General features: G+C 45.1%; 1 protein-coding gene across 4 annotated transcripts in view; it reads right to left on the bottom strand.

Annotated features, from left to right (window-relative positions):
* The window catches only part of OTUB1 (OTU deubiquitinase, ubiquitin aldehyde binding 1), a 69,005-nt gene extending 59,183 nt beyond the window's left edge, over positions 1 to 9,822 (bottom strand). For 2 of the 4 annotated variants that reach the window (XM_056527231.1, XM_056527233.1), the window contains exons 1-2: positions 9,713 to 9,783; positions 9,123 to 9,199 (exon numbers count right to left, since the gene is read on the bottom strand). In XM_056527231.1, coding sequence (XP_056383206.1) covers positions 9,123 to 9,199; positions 9,713 to 9,753 — 118 coding nt within the window. In that variant the 5' untranslated portion in view covers positions 9,754 to 9,783. Of the gene's footprint in view, positions 1 to 9,122; positions 9,200 to 9,712 lie in introns of all 4 variants that reach the window. The other 2 variants (XM_056527234.1, XM_056527237.1) reach the window with 2 other exon arrangements.
* Positions 9,823 to 18,606: the final 8,784 nt, after the last annotated feature.

The following is an 18,606-nucleotide window of genomic DNA, read 5'->3' as shown; positions in this document are numbered from 1 at the left end:
GCTGCAAACTCACCGCGGGGACGCACCACCCCCGGGACCGCCTGGAGGACGCCGCTCGCACTGGGACTGCTCAGGACACCGCATGGCCGGGTAAGTGACGCCAGGGGACGGGTAAGGAACACTTAGCAGAGCGGTGTGTGTCCCGATCCCCGTGATCCGGACTCACATACCGCGCTGCTAAGTATTCTGATAGCGAAACGCTGCTATCAGCTAGTCAGATTTGACTAGCTGATAGCAGCGATCGCTGGGGGGGAGGGGGGGGGGATGAAACCCCCCGTGGTCACATGGTAAGATGGCTGGCTATCAGTGCTAGCCACCATCTTACCGGGCGCTGGGGAAAAGTATAACGGAAAGCATTAAATTGTAAAAATAAAAGGAGAATGATCTACAGTGTTAAGTGAATTACAAAGCTGTTTTAATGTGACGGATCTTGTTCAATGATAAGTAAGCTATCAAACATTTCCTATGTAAATGTATTAAATTGTTGGATCATAAAATAACAATACCAATATCCAAGTGATCTAATGAATAACTGAACTGTAAACAAATATTCTATATGCAAATTATTTTAAAAGTGCTTTGGAATAACCAAGGAGTAAAAAGATAAAGCAAACCAAATGAGGAATTGAGATAGGAAAGTAAAAACATTCTGGTGGTTCCTTAGTAGAACTTTCCTTCAGAAATAGAAAGGATTGCTACGTGCAGTTAAAGTTGGCTTATATTTATGGGGAAAAAGACGCACTTGCATCAAAATTTTTGGTGCAAAGGAAAAGAACGCAGGTAATAAATCAATGTGTACTATAGATGTCACTCCAAGGTACCCTGATTCAGCCACATCTGGAGGATATGCTCTACCAAAACGTGCGCAAAAAAATGCACAAAATAAAGGGCTTGCGCAAAATTTTGCGCAAAAAAATACACACAAAACAGGGGTAAAATCTTTGATACATGTCCCCCAATGTCCCATATATAGACAACAGTGTCAAAAGTATATATTTACCAGCTGATAATATTCAAAGTATCAAAGTTGTTCAAAATTACAGCCAGCCTCCATGTATGTCCGAGACATGTTGTGCTGTACGTCTGAGACTTGGTGCGCTGTAATGGGTGCTGGCGTGTGCTCCCGCAGCTGGACCGCTCACCACAGACCGGGTGTAAAACCGCTGCTCACGGAGATGGAAAATACAGCTGATGGAGAACTTGGTACGCTGTAATATGTACTGGCGTGCACTCCCGCGGGTGGTCTTCCCGCCACAGACCGGATGGAAAGCCGCTGTTCACGGAGATGGAGAATACAGCTGAGAGGATAATGCAACCTCGTGGAGAGAGTCTCGGCGTCCAACGTCAGCCAGGTGGAAAAGGCTGGTAGAAGTGGATAGGGATGGAAGAAAGATGGGACCAAGCAGCTGGATTAGGGATCGATGTCAATCTTTGTAGTCATGTAGAATAGGATCCCAAGTATAGATGCGGTAATTCACTTCTAGATGTGTTTCAGGGTACTGAATAAAATGACCCTTTACGGACCAGCCGCGGGAGCACACACCAGCGCCCATTACAGCGCACCAAGTCTCAGACGTACTGTGCAACAAGTCCCAGACATACATGGAGGCCGGCTGTAATTTTGAACAACTTTGATATGATTTGAATATCATCTATATATGGGACATTGAGTATACATTCATTTATGGTCAGGGCCTTTCAGTGCGTATGGAACGTACGCCTACCTAACCTAACATACCATGATAACTATAACCCTATTTCCTATCCTGTAACAAGAATACCGGACATAACTAGTGTTGCTCGCGAATATTCGCAATTCGAATATTATTCGCGAATATCGCATATTCGCGAATTTCGCGAATATAGCGCTATATATTCGTAATTACGAATATTCGTTTTTTTTTTTTTTCTTTTTTTTTTTTCTTCACAGTACACATCACAGTGATCATCCCTCTCTGCTTCCAGCTCGTGTGGTGTAAAGAAGGCTCTAATACTACTGTGTGAGACTGGCGTGCGAAAATTCGCATATGAGAAAATTCGCATATGCTAATTTTCGCATATGCGAATTTGCGCGTATGCTAATTTTGTATTTGCTAATATTCACATATGCTAATTTTCGCATACGCGAATATTCGCATATGCGAAAATAAAACGAGAATATAACGACTATGCGAATATTCGCGAATATATGACGAATATTCGTCCATATATTCGCGAATATTCGCGAATTCGAATATGGCCTATGCCGCTCAACACTAGACATAACCTACCTTATCTAATCTGCGGCAGAGGTGTGCCCATGCCGCCGTCGGGGGGTACACCTTAAGTGGGCATACCCTGAATGAGGCTGAAGGAAGACCTGAAAAAAGAGGGAGGGCTGATGGGTGGGACAGCGTGACGTCCAACGTGCACCTGAACCTGCACGTGCTGGTATTTATACCACCCAGGCCCCTCCCATAAACCCAGGTTGTCATTCAAACTTTCACTTATGGTCAGGGCCTTTCAGTGCGTATGGAACGTACGCCTACCTAACCTAACATACCATGATAACTATAACCCTATTTCCTATCCTGTAACAAGAATACCGGACATAACCTACCTTATCTAAACTGCGGCAGAGGTGTGCCCATGCCGCCGTCGGGGGGTACACCTTAAGTGGGCAAAAAACAGCATGCCTAGGGGAGTGGTATAATATGCCCTTGTGATACCAGAGCCTGAGCTGCCGACCCAGCCTTCAGGCCATGTTCCCAACCCCCTCAGCGAATATCCGATATTACTGCGGACATCCCTATGATGACACCTACCTCACCAGAAGCCCTAGCTACCATCTAGACACCATGTGCATATTCGCCACCTGAACTTGCTGAATGGACTGACCAACCCGCTCCCTATCCTACTGTACCACATGACCCACTATCCGTGAACCTAGTATGTAGTTTCCAGGATTATGGCCAAAACCTGACAACCGTAGGGAGCCCTAAAAAAATACCCAAGTGTCATGAGACACAGAACATTACAGATATATACTGCCGATACCATGAACTATTCCCTAAATCAACGACCATAACTATGGGAGAAAACAACTAACTGAGCCATGTTAACATGTGTGCACAGGTCACCTGTAAATGATCACTTAATACCGGTATAACAGTCGTATGCTGCAAACGAGTCAGAACATACCACTATGCAGTGCATCCCACCTGAGAACGTGACAGGCATGACGGGTATACAGCTGCCTATGTGTAGTGCCGTTACTGCTCTGAAAATGTGTCAGCGACAATAACCAAGTAGTATATCCCACCTGAGGATGTGTCAGGCATATCAGGTATATACTCCTCTATGTGTCCTGCTGCTACTGCTCGGGAAAACGTGCCCGAAACAATAGCCCAAATGATGTATTCCCCTGCAGACGTGGCAGGCAGTGTGAGAATATCCGTAACCTGTAAACGTAACCCGATTCAAAATGGTTGATAATGCGCCTATGTGCCTGATGCAAATGACCATCACGTGTAAGATCCGTGCACTGTGGTTACCATGAAAGTAAGCACTATGCCTAGCACGTAGTGTCATACCCGCAACAATGACGTAAGCGTATGACTACTGTATGCAAAGTAAGATAGCTTGACGTAGAACCTATAACGGTGGTATGTTAACGTAACCTGACCTATTCATGAACGTAGAATCAGGACTAAGTAACCTGCTTAAAATAACGTACGTGTACGGAGACCTTTACTGGGTACCCGAAACAAAAGGGCAGATAAGCATCGCGTCATGCAAGTAGTAACTTATACGTAGAATGCCCGAACTTACGTGACGCATGTGCCGTAGTAAATGCTATGATAGTAAGCGAAATTACATAAGGTATACATACCCATATTATAGCAACCAGACTCAGTACACCCGTAAATGATCACTTTAATACCGGTATGGCAGTCGTATCCTGGAAACGTGTCAGAACATACGACTATACAGTGCATCCCAACCTGAGGACATGACAGGCATAACAGGTATACAGCTGCCTATGTGTGGTGATGTTATTGCTCTGAAAACGTGTCAGCAACAATAACCAAGTAGTATATCCCACCTGAGAATGAATCAGGCATATCAGGTATATACTCCTCCATGTGTGCTGCTGCTATTGCTCAGGAAAACGTGTCTGAAACAATAACCCAAATGATGTATTCCCCTGCAGACGTGGCAGGCAGGTTTAGAATATCCACAACCTGTAAACGGGACATGACCCAAAATGGTGAAAATGCACTCAGTAAGACATGTCTAACCCAATTATCATAGACACCTATGCTTACCACGGTGAGAAAACATGATCCAGTTATACTATAGCCCGGTAAGCGTGTAATACCGTATGGAAGGCCTACGGGTATGTGTAAGCTATATGGAATTTGATCGCATTAATCGTATGGAACACCACGTGTTATGCCGTATAGACACCTAAGCGTATGATAACGTGTGGAAACCTATGCGTATGCCACGTATGTGACATGAGCGTGTTGTACCCTATGGTGAACAATAGTATGCCATGGCATATGGAAATATGAATGAAATCTCGTAATGCAACATCAACGTTTTAAGCCATCGGAAACCTGAGAGTCACACCATCTAAACCATAATCGTGTTATCCCTAATGGAAACTGAGCGTGTAACTGAATGGAACATACAAGTATGTATACTGTGTGCTAATTACCAGCACACACACCGAATGGTAAAACACCCGCGCGCACCCCGTATGCCAACCACAGGCAGGCACACCGTACAGAAAACACCGGCATGCCTGCCGTACAGTAGACCCCAGTGCGCGCACCCACAACAACCGCCGGCATGCACCCACAACAACCACCGGCATGCACACCGATTGGCAACCACCAGCGTGGCTACAGAATGGAAATGCCATCGTGTATATCGTTATGAAAATGCCATCGTGTATACTGTACGGAAAATGCGATCGTGTATACTGTACGGAAAATGCCATCATGTACACTGTCCGGAAAATGCCATCATGTATACTGTACTGAAAATGCAACCATGTATACTGAACGGAAAATGCAACCGTGCCTGCTGTACAGAAGATACAATTGCATATACTGTATGGAAAGTGCAATCATGTATACTGTACGGAAAAAAGCAATCATGTATACTGTACGGAAAAAAGCAATCATGTATACTGTACGGAAAATGCAATCGTGCCTGCTGTACCGAAGATACCATCGCGTATACTTTATGGAAAGTGCAATCATGCATACCGTTCAGACAATACCATCGGAAAATACAATCGTGTATACTGTATAAAGAAAATACGAACGTATATTATATAGAAAAGTGAGCGTGTCTACTGTACTGGAAATACGAACGTGTATCCTGACCTGAAAATACTAGAATGCATATTATACTGGAAATACGAGCGTGTATACTGTTCTGGAAATACGAGAACACTGTACTGGAAATACTAGCGTGTATACTGTACTGGAAATACGAGCATGTATACTGTACTGGAAATACGAGCATGTACACTGTGTGAAAGAGTAAGCGTTCATACTGTACGAATTACAGTCATGTGTACCGTATGAAACACCAGTGTAAATATTGCATGAGAAACACGAGTGTGTACATTGTAAGAAACCCAAGCGTGTAATCTATATGGAAAATGCAAGCGTGCCTACCTTACAAGCGCGTATACTGTGTGAATGTACAATCGCATATTTGTATGCAAATACCATCACATGTTCTAGAGAAAACGAGAGTGTATACTGTATGCAAATACAAGCATCTATACTGTACGCAAGACAAGTGTGCATTCTACCTGGATGATAAAAGCACTTACACTGTAGGACACACAGCGTACACACTGTATGCAAATCCAAGCGTGTACCCTGTATGAAAATCCAAGCGTGTTCTTGAAAATACAAGCGTGTCATACTGTATGGCAATGCGGGCGTGTCCTTGTATGAAAACCCAAGCGTGTCCTACTGTATGAAAATACACGTGTGTTCTATTGTACGAAAATACAAGCGTATTCTATTGAACAAAATACAAGCATGTTCTATTGTATGAAAATACAAGCGTGTTCTATTGTATGAAAATACAAGCATGTACTGTAAGGACAATACAAGCGTGTATACTGTATGGTCAATACAAGCGTGTATACTGTATGGAAATATAAGCATGTATACTGTAAGGAAATATAAGCGTGCATGTTGTATGGAAAAAACAAACATGTATACTGTATGGAAAATGCCAGCGTGTGTACTGTATGGAAAAATGCAAGCGTGTATACTGTATGGAAAATACAAACGTGTATACTGTATGGAAAATACCAGCGTGTATACTGTATGGAAAATACAAACGTGTATACTGTATGGAAAATACCAGCGTGTATACTGTATGGAAAATACAAACGTGTATACTAAATGGAAAATACCAGCGTGTATACTGTACGGAAAATACAAACGTGTATACTGCATGGAAAATACCAGCGTGCATACTGTATGGAAAATACCAGCGTGTATACTGTATGGAAAATACAAGCGTGTATACTGTATGGAAAATACCAGCGTGTATACTGTATGGAAATGCAAGTGTGTATGCTATATGGTAAATGCAAGTGTGTATACCGTGTAGTAAATGTAAGTGTATACTGAACGAAAATATATGCGTGTATACTGTATGGTAACATGTAATGACTGCACGGAGTGAAAGCTATGAGTGACTGGACGGTATAAATGCTAGGTGACTGCCAGGTATGAATGCCGAGTGACTGTACGAAATAAAATTCTGTGAGCGACTGTGCATTATCAACTGTTATGAGTGACTGTATGGCACAACGTTGTGAGCGGCTGCATGGCATGGCCGCTACGTGAACCGTCAGCTACCATTAAACGTGGTCCGTGGGGACCCTGCGTCCGGCAGGGAAACCTCGGGTGTGATAAGTGGAGGAGGGGAATTGCACCGGAGACTTCCCCCTTGGCATACCCGCAGCCCTGTGGTCGCGGGGAGCCGGGCCCTTAGATGAGTCCCCCGTCTATAGGGAAGCCGGTGTATTGACCCGCTTGCAAGTTTTAGCTCCGCCCCTTTGCATACCACGCGGCCCGGCGACGCCGCCCCCAGCAAACGGGGAGGACGCCGATCCCGCCGCCCTGAGCCACGGGGAGTGAGGAGGAGGAGGAGGAGGAGAGCCCGGCGCGAGAACCATGCCAGGCACCATGACAGTCATCCTGCATAAATTAGTTCAGCTATGAGGTGCTCCGGTGGGCTGGAAAAGGTGGATACAGTCCTAGGAAAGAGTCTCCCAGGACTGTATCCACCTTTTCCAGCCCACCGGAGCACCTGAAAGCTGAACTAATTCATGCAGGATAAGTCATCAACTGCCGAGCCGAGAATTTCTTGACGAATCAAATTTACTGTAAGTTCGCTCATCTCTAATCATTAATTGGAAGAACAGTTCCTCATGTACAAATTCATCATGTATCAGTTTATCTGATATTAGTCTCAAGGTGATGGTTTCCATTATCTTTTTCTTTTTTTTAGATTTGTAAATTACTCATTTAAAAATCTTAACCCTTCCAGTACTTAGCTGCTGTATGCTAGAGGAATTTTTTTTTTTTAAATGTCTTTTCTGTTTGACCACAGTGCTCTCTGCTAACACCTTTGTCTGTCTCAGGAACTGTCAAGAGCATGAGTAAATCCCCATAGCAAGCCTATGCTTCTCTGGACAGTTCCATAGACAGAGGTGTCAGCAGAGAGCACTGTGGTCAGACAGAAAATAAATTTAAAAAGAAAATTACTTCCTGTGGAGCATACAGCAGCTGATAAGTACTGGAAGGGTAAAGATATTTAACCACTTAGGGACCAAGGGCATACAGGTATGCCCTGGTACTTAAAGCGTACCCGTCAGATCCAACAAAAAAAAATGTTTTTAAATATATCATTCAGTACCTAATCCTGACCATGTACATCAAATTTTTATGTGTCTAGCACCTTTATTATACTTTTTCGGTAATTTAGCTCACTAGTCAGAATTACTCTCAAAGGGAGAGGGTGTGGCCTCACTGTGCAGGTCTCCGCCCCCTCCGTCAGTATGCTGTCTGCTCACATCTCCCCTAGCATTAAAAAAACTACAACTCCCAGCTTGTCCTCAGACTGTAGCGGAACACAAGCGGACAGTGGATTTTTTTCCTCCAGCTGTGAGCCCTGCGCTCACAACTGTCAATCAAGGAAGTGTGTCCATGACATAGGTGATGGCTAGACACGAGCAAACTTGCAGTAAATTCGATTCGTCACAAACTTCTCGGCAGTTGATGACATATCCTGCATAAATTACTTCAGCTTTCAGGTGCTCTGGAAAAGGTGGATACATTCCTAGGAAAGAGTCTCCTAGGACTGTATCCACCTTTTACAGCCCACCAGAGCACCTGAAAGCTGAACTAATTTATGCAGGATAAGTCATCAACTGCCGAACCGAGAAGTTTGTGACGAATCGAATTTACTGTAGGTTCGCTCATCTCTAGTGATGACACATGGACACAGCTCGACTAGTATGTGTTTAAGCAGGAGGGGGGGGGGGGGGTGTTTAACTGGCTTTTTCAGTATGAAATACATAAACTTGATATGTTGTAAAGCATGCAAAAACCAATAGGTTTTGCAATTGCTTTCATTAGAAAATTTTTAGTATCTGACAGTGCCCATTTAACCCCTTAAGGACCCACGACATACTCATACTTCATGACACCGGGCGAAGATCGGACCGGGATGCCTGCTGAAATCATTCAGCAGGCATCCCGTGTAAACTCCCAAGTGGGTCATCAGACCCATGTTTGCAATTGCAGCAAATCGCAGGTTAATTCACACCTGCGATTTGCTCAATTCCAGGTCATACGGGTCTATGGTGACCCAGAAAAATCAGGGGGATCGGGGTTGTCTAAGACACTTACGATCCCCTGAAGAGATAGGAGTGAGGTGGCGGGGTGCCACTCCTCCTATCCCTGCTATTGGTCGTATAGACGCGATGACCAATAGCAGATCGGGGACATTAGTTTTCCCCGTTCTGCCCACCCACAATAGGCGGAGCAGAACGGGGAAACAACAGAGGAGCGGGGATGAAGTCCACTTACCCATCCAACGCGGCGGAGGAGACGATAGACGGTGGAGATCGGCGGGCGGCAATGTCATGCGGCTGACTCCCTGTATCCTACAGAAGCCGGTGAGTTACTTAGCAACATCTAGAGGGCTACAGTTTGAGACCACTATACAGTGATCTCCAAACTGTGACCCTCCAGATGTTGCAAAACAAGTCCCAGCATGCCCAGACAGCTGTTTTGGCATGCTGGGAGTTGTAGTTTTGCAACATCTGGAGGTCTATAGCTTAGAGACCACTGTATAGTGGTCTCCAAACTATGCTCTTCCAGATGTTGCAAAACTACAACTCCCAGCATGCTGGAGTTGTAGTACTGCAACATCTGAAAGGACAGATGTTACAGAACTACAACTCCCAGCATGTCTGGGCATGCTGAGAGTTGTAGTTTTGCAACATCTGGAGGGCCACCGTTTGGGCACCACTGTATAGTGGTCTCCAAACTGTGGCCCTACAAATGTTGCAAAACTACAACATGCTGGGAGTTGCAGTTTGGCAACCCCTAGATGGCAGCAGTAAAGATCGCTTTACTGCTACCTTCATTGCTGCTCCGCGCCGTCGCCTCCCTACCTCCGCTGATGCCACCGATGATCGCTGGTCCCCGCCGCCATTTTCTCCCCCCGCTCTGCCCGACATCCAGGTGCAGGCCAGGCAGAGCAAGGGGGGGGGGTTCCATGGCAACACTCCCTGCAAACCCCCCCCCCTCCTCCCTCTTTAACTGCCATTGGTCAGTAGTCATTACTATCCCTTAGGATGATTGGTGCTGTCACTGACCACTCCAATCATCCCTATTTTCCGGGCGATAGGGTCAGAGACCCGATCAGACCGGAATTGCCACAAATGGCCGGTCTTAATTGGTTTGGGGGGGGGGGGGGTAGTACTCAGGACGCCCCCAGGCATTTGCATGGGATGCCTGCTGAATGATTTCAGCAGGCATCACGGTCTGGTCCTCGGCGGGGACCGAAATTCCCATGGGCGTATCCATACGCGCTCAGTCCTTAAGAACTTTAAAACGGGGGTGTACGGATTCACCCGCCATCCTTAAGGGGTTAAGGAAAGTTTTTTTTTCCCCACATTTTTTTTTATAGCTATTATTTTGGACCATACCCATCCTTGTAGGACATAGCTTACCCGTGGTACCGCAGGTATTAGTTACCTGTAGACTAGTTTACATCCAATCACGGATGGGATTTTGCTATTGAGTGGGTTGAAGCACAGCCCGATCCCGGCTGCAGCTCAGCCCCCACCTAACCCCGCTACAGCCCATGATGGCTGCATCAACGAGCCCGGTCTGTGCCATGGCTCCACCCCTTTTCAACTCTTTTACAGTTTGTAGCGACCGGGCTCAGAAACATTCAATTAACACTAATGCAACGTTCTGTTCGGGACTTACCTCTGCTCCCTCTAAGCCCCGCTACTTCCTATAGCGATCAAGTGGGTTCAGATAACTGCTGCAATCTACAGGTTCTGAACTAGTTACCCTGTTCTTTTATAATGTATACAGTGACCCCCCGACTTATGATCATTTCAACATATGATGGCCTCTCAGAGCCCATCGTATGTTGAAGGCAGCATCGACATATGATGCTGCTGTGTGTCGGGGCCATCATACAAACAGCTATCTGACAGCGCTGACAACTTCAGCAACTGACAGATAGTTGTTTAATGTGCCCCGTTCTGCCTCCTGTTACTCACATGCTGTCCTGCTAACTCATACAGGCTTCCACTGTGAGCTCCGTGTAAGCCCCGCCCCCCAGTGCAGCCATAGCCAATAGCCTGGAGCATCTTGCTGCAGGCATCCAATGAGCTGCTGGCTGCCCTCCCCTTCCTTTCCTATAGAGCTGTAGTCGGCAGGATCGTAATGGAGGACATTCTGTCCACCCTGAAGGTATTTAAAGAACTGTACAGTACTGTATGCGATGTCACACATCACATACAATACATATACACACACACAATACACCCCATACATCAATGTTTCCTATCAGTGTGCCTCCAGCTGTTGCAAAACTATAACTCCCAGCATTCCCAGACAGTCAGTGGCTGTACATGCATGCTGGGAGTTGTAGTTGTGCAACAGCTGGAGGCACGCTGGTTTGTTAAACACTCCCCATACACTCCACATAAAATGGTCATCCCAGAACCAATTAGCAGTTTCCCATAGAGATATGTATTCAACATACAATGGTTCCGAGGCCCCAGAACCAATTACCATTTTTACATAGACATATGTACTCGACATATGATGGTTTCAACATATGATGGTTCTCCTGGAACCAATTAATATCATATGTTGAGGGACCACTGTATAAGGTTTATACGTGTATATAGAAGCTCCTAGTCTTCAATAAGTAACAAGAACTATTAGGTAATTTGTGAAGTGGAATTTTGTTGTGGTGTCTTAGTAGTCTGAACATAAGCTACTGGGTTTCGTGAATACCTTAATTGACATAACCTTTTGGAAGATGCAACATTTGTATTTGTCTGTATTGTGTTGGATATGCACCCTCTCTGATGTACTGTTCCAGGCCAGAAACACGTGTAAATTGCGAGAATACTGCTGTGGAATTTCCATGCAAAATTAATTTGTGGAATTCTGCACAGAAATTCTGCCTTGTTACCATTACCCTTATTCTGATTGCCAAATGAGAAATGGGAGGAAGGAATTTTTACTGTCATGGGGCAATAGTAGGGTATGGTTAGTATGGACAAGATTAGACAACCAGATTACTGAGGATTGTAAACAAGTTTTATTGTAACAGACAAGTAAATGTGCGTTTATAACCAGCGCTTCACTTTATAACGCTGGAAACGGAATGCATCAATGTGGAATGAGGATCCTCCATCAGTCTCTCTTCTTATACTCCTCCAGGTGCGAAAGGATATAGCCTGATGGACCCAAGAAGGCAATCATAAAGGTAGTGAGGCCAATAACAGTGTCCTATGGAGAAAATACAAAGCTTTAATATTCCACCAATGTATTCTTAAAAAGTTATGCAATATTAGTAAGAGTACAGACTGTTGGCTCAGAGTAAGTTGCAACTGAAAATCTTGGAGGGAATTATATTATCCTGGTTGAAGGATTACAATCATTAAAAATTACATTTTTGTTCGCACTGAGATCCACTTCCAGTACGTCACTTGGCTGTCAATCAAATCTGACTTTTTTTTCTGTATAAGCCTATGCAGAGACGTTGGTTTGGCTGGCAAGCCTGTGGCCACGCACTTTCTAGTCTTATAACAAGCTATCACATCGGGTCTTATGAGAACTAGGCCTGTGTGCTGATACAGCAGCTTCAAAGCAGAGGCACCATGGTTATGGTCTAAAAGTACCAAAATAAAGCATCTAAGACCAATTGGGTGCACTGATTGTCCCAGTCAGCATCAAGGATATAGAATAAACATTTCAGAAAGGCTTTACCAATACCAATATTGCCAAAGGACAAGTGTTTTAGTAATTTGGTTCCAAATACTAAAACATGTTGAAATGCTTAAAGGGGTACTCTGCCACTAGACATCTTATCTCCTATCCGAAGGATAGGGGAAAGAAGTCCGACTATAGGGGTCCCGCCCCTTGGGGGCATTGCGTGACATCACAACCACTGCTGCTGGAACCCAGCGTTCGTTCAGTGGCGGGACCCCCGCCATTAGACATCTTATCCCCTATCCTTTGGATAGGGGATGTCTAGCAGAGTACCCCTTTAAAGGGGTTGTTGAATTGTGACAACCCAGGTTAATTTGCCCTATCCAGATATATGGACATCAAAGAGAGGAATTGGTATCCTTTTTTCTATGAACCAGCTATAGATGGATGATAACAGTCAAACTATATGCTACATGTTACTATATGTCAGGATCCCAGTAAAATCAACTGATCCATCCCAGTAGGGCAACAACTGCTTGCTTTCTAAAACAAAGTAAAAACCAATGACTTATATACTCCTCATGTGCAGATTTTTGGGGAAATTGCCATCTTTATTATTTAGCCGATTTTTTTTTACCTTGACCTCTGGATCAATGTAAAGAAAGAAAAAAAAAAAAAAAAAAAAAGAAAAGAAAACACACTACTTGTCCTAGGGGCTAAAACATGGCACAATCTATTTTCGCCACTGTTCCTGCACTGATCCCCGTTCTGTGCTGTTGCTACATACGGTAAGTCAGGTGACCTTTGCAGCCAATCATCCCCGACGATCACCCTCTATACTTCAAGTAACATCCGGTGCTCATGTAACACCAGCGTGCCGCAGATGCCGTGATCTGTATTGATCACGGCATCTAAGGGGTTAATGGCGGACATAAGCGTGATCGCTAGCTAGCAGCCGGAACCTGCCGTGTATGACACGAGCACCGTTCCAATGCTAGCTGTCATGCACCGGACGTAAATGTACGCCCGGGTGCGCGAAGTACCGCCAAACCAGGACGTACATTTACGTCCGTGGTCGGTTAGGTTAAACGTACTAATTTGGTTAAAAAGCTTGCAATTTTTTTTTTTTTTTTTAAGCGCAACAGTAATACAAAACTATGTTATCATGGGTATCATTTTAATCGTATTGACCAAAAGAATAAAATAACACAATTTTTACTGTAAATTGTACGACGTGAAAACGAAAAGTTCCAAAATTTGCAAAATTGTGTTTTTTTTTAAATTTCCCCACACAAATAGTATTTTTTTGGTTGCGCCATACATTTTATGGTAAAGTGAGTGATGGTATTACAACGGACAACTAGTCGCGCAAAAAACAAGCCCTCATACTAGTCTGTGGATGAAAATATAGAAGCGTTATGATTTTTTGAAGGCGAGGAGGAGAAAACTTAATATAATTGTCTGAGTCCTTAACCCCTTAAGGACCAAGGACGTACAGGTACGTCCTTGGTCCTGCTCTCCTGATATAACGCGGGGTTACACAGTAACCCCGCATCATATCATGGCGGGCCCGGCGTCATAGTGAAGCCGGGACCCGCCTCTAATAGCGCACGGCGCCGCGCGCTATTAACCCTTTAGCCGCGCACTCAGAGCTGAGCCGCGCGGCTAAAACCGAAAGCGAAAGTTGCCTGCTAGCTCAGTGGGCTGTTCGGGATAGCCGCGGCGAAATCGCAGCATCCCGAACAGCTTACAGGACAGCGGGAGGGCCCCCCTACCTGCCTCCTCGCTGTCCGATCGCCGAATGACTGCTCAGTGCCTGAGATCCAGGCATGAGCAGTCATGCAGCAGAATTGTCGATCACTGGTTTCCTATGAGAAACCAGTGATCAATGAGGAAGATCAGTGTGTGCAGTGTTATAGGTCCCTATGGGACCTATAACACTGCAAAAAAAAAAAAAAAAAAAAAGTGAAAAAAAAAGTGAATAAAGATCATTTAACTCCTCCCCTATTAAAAGTTTGAATCACCCCCCTTTTCCAATAAAAAAAAAAAACTGTGTAAATAAAAATAAACATATATGGTATCACTGCGTGCGGAAATGTCCGAATTATAAAAATATATCATTAATTAAACCGCTCGGTCAATGGCGTGCGCGCAAAAATAGAAATATCACACCAAAATTCCCAAAGCAGCCAGCACTGACTGAATTAGCCAGCAAGGCATTCTGCACAATATTCCGCTGAAAGAAATACATTTCCATTGCTAAAAATTTTGCAATAGAAAGCTCTGCTAAAGAAATTAGATAATGTGCACTGTGCAGCAGAATCACATTGATTGTATAGGACTCTGTTCCATCAGAATTTGCAGGTGTAATTGCTGAATGGAATTTCACTAGAAAAATATGTAGTGTGCATGAGCCCTGATAATATATTTGCCTCTAAAGTATCCTTCCCTGGCTGGACTGTTTTCCTCAGGCACTGATCTTAAAGCCACCCTGTGTCCATTATATGTTAATTAAAAACTTTTTAAAGTAAAGTAAAATTATAGATTTTTCCTTGTCAAACAAAAATGTATGGCCTGTATGACGGAAGTTGCTCCATGCTTGGGGAAAGCCAGAATGACGGGTAGGAGATCTCAGGGGTCCCAGCGGCCAGTTCCCCTGCGATCAGACGCTTATCCCCTGGGGATAAGCGTCTGATCGCAGGGGGTCTAACAACTGGAACCCCCAAGATCTCCTACCAGTCATTCTGGCTTTCCCCAAGCATGGAGCAACTTGCACTCTGCGCACGGATTACAGTCGACCACCCCGCAGTGCAATGGCCTATACGTCCCTCCCTGTATCTCTATGGGAGAGCCGTGGATAGGGTATAAGTACTTAAATACCAAAAGTTCCTCTTTGAATTCACAGAGATAGACCATATATTTTTAAGGAAAATAAAATATGTGCAAATGAGCTCATATTTTACTTCATTATACTATGAGTATTCTATTCCCACATCCCCATTGTCATTCTGCAGAAAACAGTGATATTTCCACTTAATCTGAATATTAAATAATGCCACTGAGTTTAGAGTAAGTCTGAAAGATTTATTAGATATGTCATAGTTTTGTCTATAATTCAAATATTACATTTCTATTATTCTCTATGGGCATTCCACTTTTCTGTCAAACTCTATTGGCATTTCAAATTATCGCAAATATTGCGAATATATTCGCTATATATAAAAAGTTACGAATATTCACTTTTTTCTGCATATTCCTTTTCACTTGTGGGCCAATTAGAATGATGCAGATACACTTGTCAGAGGTTAACAACATCACTAGCAACCAATAGTAAAGTTGCCCACCCCCTCACTGTTTTCTTCCGCGAATATTCACATATGCAAATGTAAGGAATACGCAAAATTCGTGAATATAGGACAAATAAATATATAAGGGATCGACCGATATCGTTTTTTTTAGGGCCGATACCGATAATCGGTGGAGGTTAGGGCCGATAGCCGATAACTTATTATATTCCGGTATAAGTTATCGGCTATTTATCCCCCCGCGACACTGCTTTAAATCAATGCACTGCACTGGCTTTTGCGGTGCCATAGGCCGCCGCCACCACCACCACCACCCACTTCTCTCCCCCTACCTGTCAGGGTGGTCCGGGCCATCCTTCCGTCCTGTAGTGTCTGGCGGCATTCCGGGTGGAGGGTGAACCGGTCCGGGCTGTCCTTCTCCGGGGGTGCTCTTCTCCACTCCGGCCTAGTAAAGCAGCATAGACGCCACTGCGCAGCAACGCCCGTGCGCAGCGACGCCCCTGACGTCACGGCGTAGCAGCGTCTATGCAGCGTACTAGGCTGGAGCCTTCCCGGAGTGGAGAAGATGACCCCCGGAGAAGGACAGCCCGGACCGGTTCACCCTCCACCCGGAATGCCACCGGACACTACAGGAAGGATGGATGGCCCGGACCACCCCCATTACGGGTAAGTTTAATTTTTTTATTGACTCGGAGGGCGGGGGAGGGGCCCGAACGGTATAGCGGTATGGGCAAAAAAAAAAAAAATCCATATATATATATATATATATATATATATATATATATATATATATATATATATATATATATATATATATATATATAGACACACACACACACACACACACACAGTGGTCCCGCTACATACGATGGTAATCCGTTCCAAATGGACCATCATTTGTTGAAGCCATCGTATGTTGAGGGATCCGTGCAATCTAAAGTATAGGACAGTCCGGGGCATGCTGGGAGTTGTAGTTTTGCAACATCTGGAGATCTGCAGATTGTAGACCACTGGTATAGGAAGTTGTACTCACCTGTCCCCGCAGCTCCGGACCACCACTGCTGCCCTGGATGTCGCCCTCCATCGCTGTCCGGCAAGGGCTCTGATTCCCCGGCATCTTCGCTCTCCGTCGCCGCCATCACGTCGTAATGCACGCCGCTCCTATTTGATGAGGAGACAGTGTGCGCAGCTACGTGATGACGATGGAGAGCGCCGATGATGCAGGGGATCCCGAAGGACAGACAAGAGCGCCGGAGCCCCGAGGACAGGTAAGTGAGCGTCAGCTGACCACACGGGGCACCGTGAACAGCTATCCGGTGGCAGCTGAAGCAGTCTGCGCTGCCGGATAGCCATTTATGCGATGGCCCTGACGTACAAAAGCATCGTATGTTGATGCTGCCTTCAACATGCGATGGCCTCTGAGAGGCCATCGTATGTTGAAATGATCGTATGTCCGGGGGGGGGTCACTGTGTGTATATATATATTTTCACAAAATATTGCAAATTCAAATATGGGCAATGCCGCTCATCACTAGTACCGACATATCACCCCCATAGAGACCTACAGGAGCTGACAATATGCAGTAATATATCCTTAAATACATTATTTCTAAAGTTAGCAGAAAAGTTAAAGGGTAGCTCCCACCATCACTTTTTTTTTTCTTTCTGTCCCTGCATATTACCCATCTATCCCTAACCCCCTCCCTGCCTTTAATTTTATATTTTTTTTTTTTTTTTTTTTTTTTTTTACATATTAAAAATGCTTTTTTGTCTGCCTGGTAGCGTGCTCACTACCAGGCAGACTTCCCCAGCAGGCACCACGTCACTGATTCCTGCTGGGGCCGGCACTTCCGCCCGTAGTTCACCTATACAGGGTGCCTCCAGCTGTTTCCCCACTGCAACTCCCAGCTTTCCCTGACATCTATTGGCTGTCAGGGCATGCTGGGAGTTGTAGTAGGGAAACAACTGGAGGCACCCTGTATAGGTGAACACCGGAGCACATACCGCTCCCCGCCACCACCCCCCCCCCCCCCCTCACTCCCCCTTTCCCTTAGTTCACCCAGAGTACCCCCTCCCCGCTGCTCCAACATTTTTTTTTGTTTTCATGACAGTGCCCATTTAAATGATGAGTGAAGCTTTTGAAAGCAAGGGCATGACTCACAGGAGCACTATGGGGCACTTTCTAAGCTCATCATAGTAGGATGTGAGCAGGAAGATAAACGAGTGGACAATCCCTTGAAGTGTGAATGCAATGCCCTAAACAAGTCGTCCACCAAGAAAAACACATAAGCGGTCGGCCATACTGCAGGATGGCAGCACAGATCAGTTGCTGGGCCCACACATACTGATGCCCCACCGCGCCCTGTTACTCGGCCAATGCGCTCCCTGCTCTCCAGACAGAACACACACGGACTCAAGTCTCACCGCGGGGTTTGACCCGGTGTTTGCTACGTTAGAAGACATTCCTCTTCGGGAGATGAGCTGAGCCAGTCGGGGCACCCGGAAAATACGAGTCACTGCGGACAACATGCTGCTCTCAGTTGCACACCTAATATCTCACTGCGGCAAGGTCAGCAAAACGGAAACGGATTTGCCGGCAGCTTTATGCAAGAATCACGTGACTGGAAGTGGACTGTGGTGCAGAGAACTGAACGCTAGGGAGTGAAACGGCCGCCATTTTAGCGAAGATAACTGTGCTGGCGCCAATATGGGGATCACTTGGAGATATTTATCAAATCTTGTGTGGAGGAAAAGTAGTTGCACGTAGCAATTAATCAGATCGCTTCTTTTCTTTT

Source organism: Hyla sarda, chromosome 6 (genome assembly GCF_029499605.1).
Source record: "Hyla sarda isolate aHylSar1 chromosome 6, aHylSar1.hap1, whole genome shotgun sequence".
Lineage (NCBI taxonomy): Eukaryota > Metazoa > Chordata > Amphibia > Anura > Hylidae > Hyla > Hyla sarda.
This window is presented reverse-complemented; position numbering and strand designations above follow the sequence as displayed.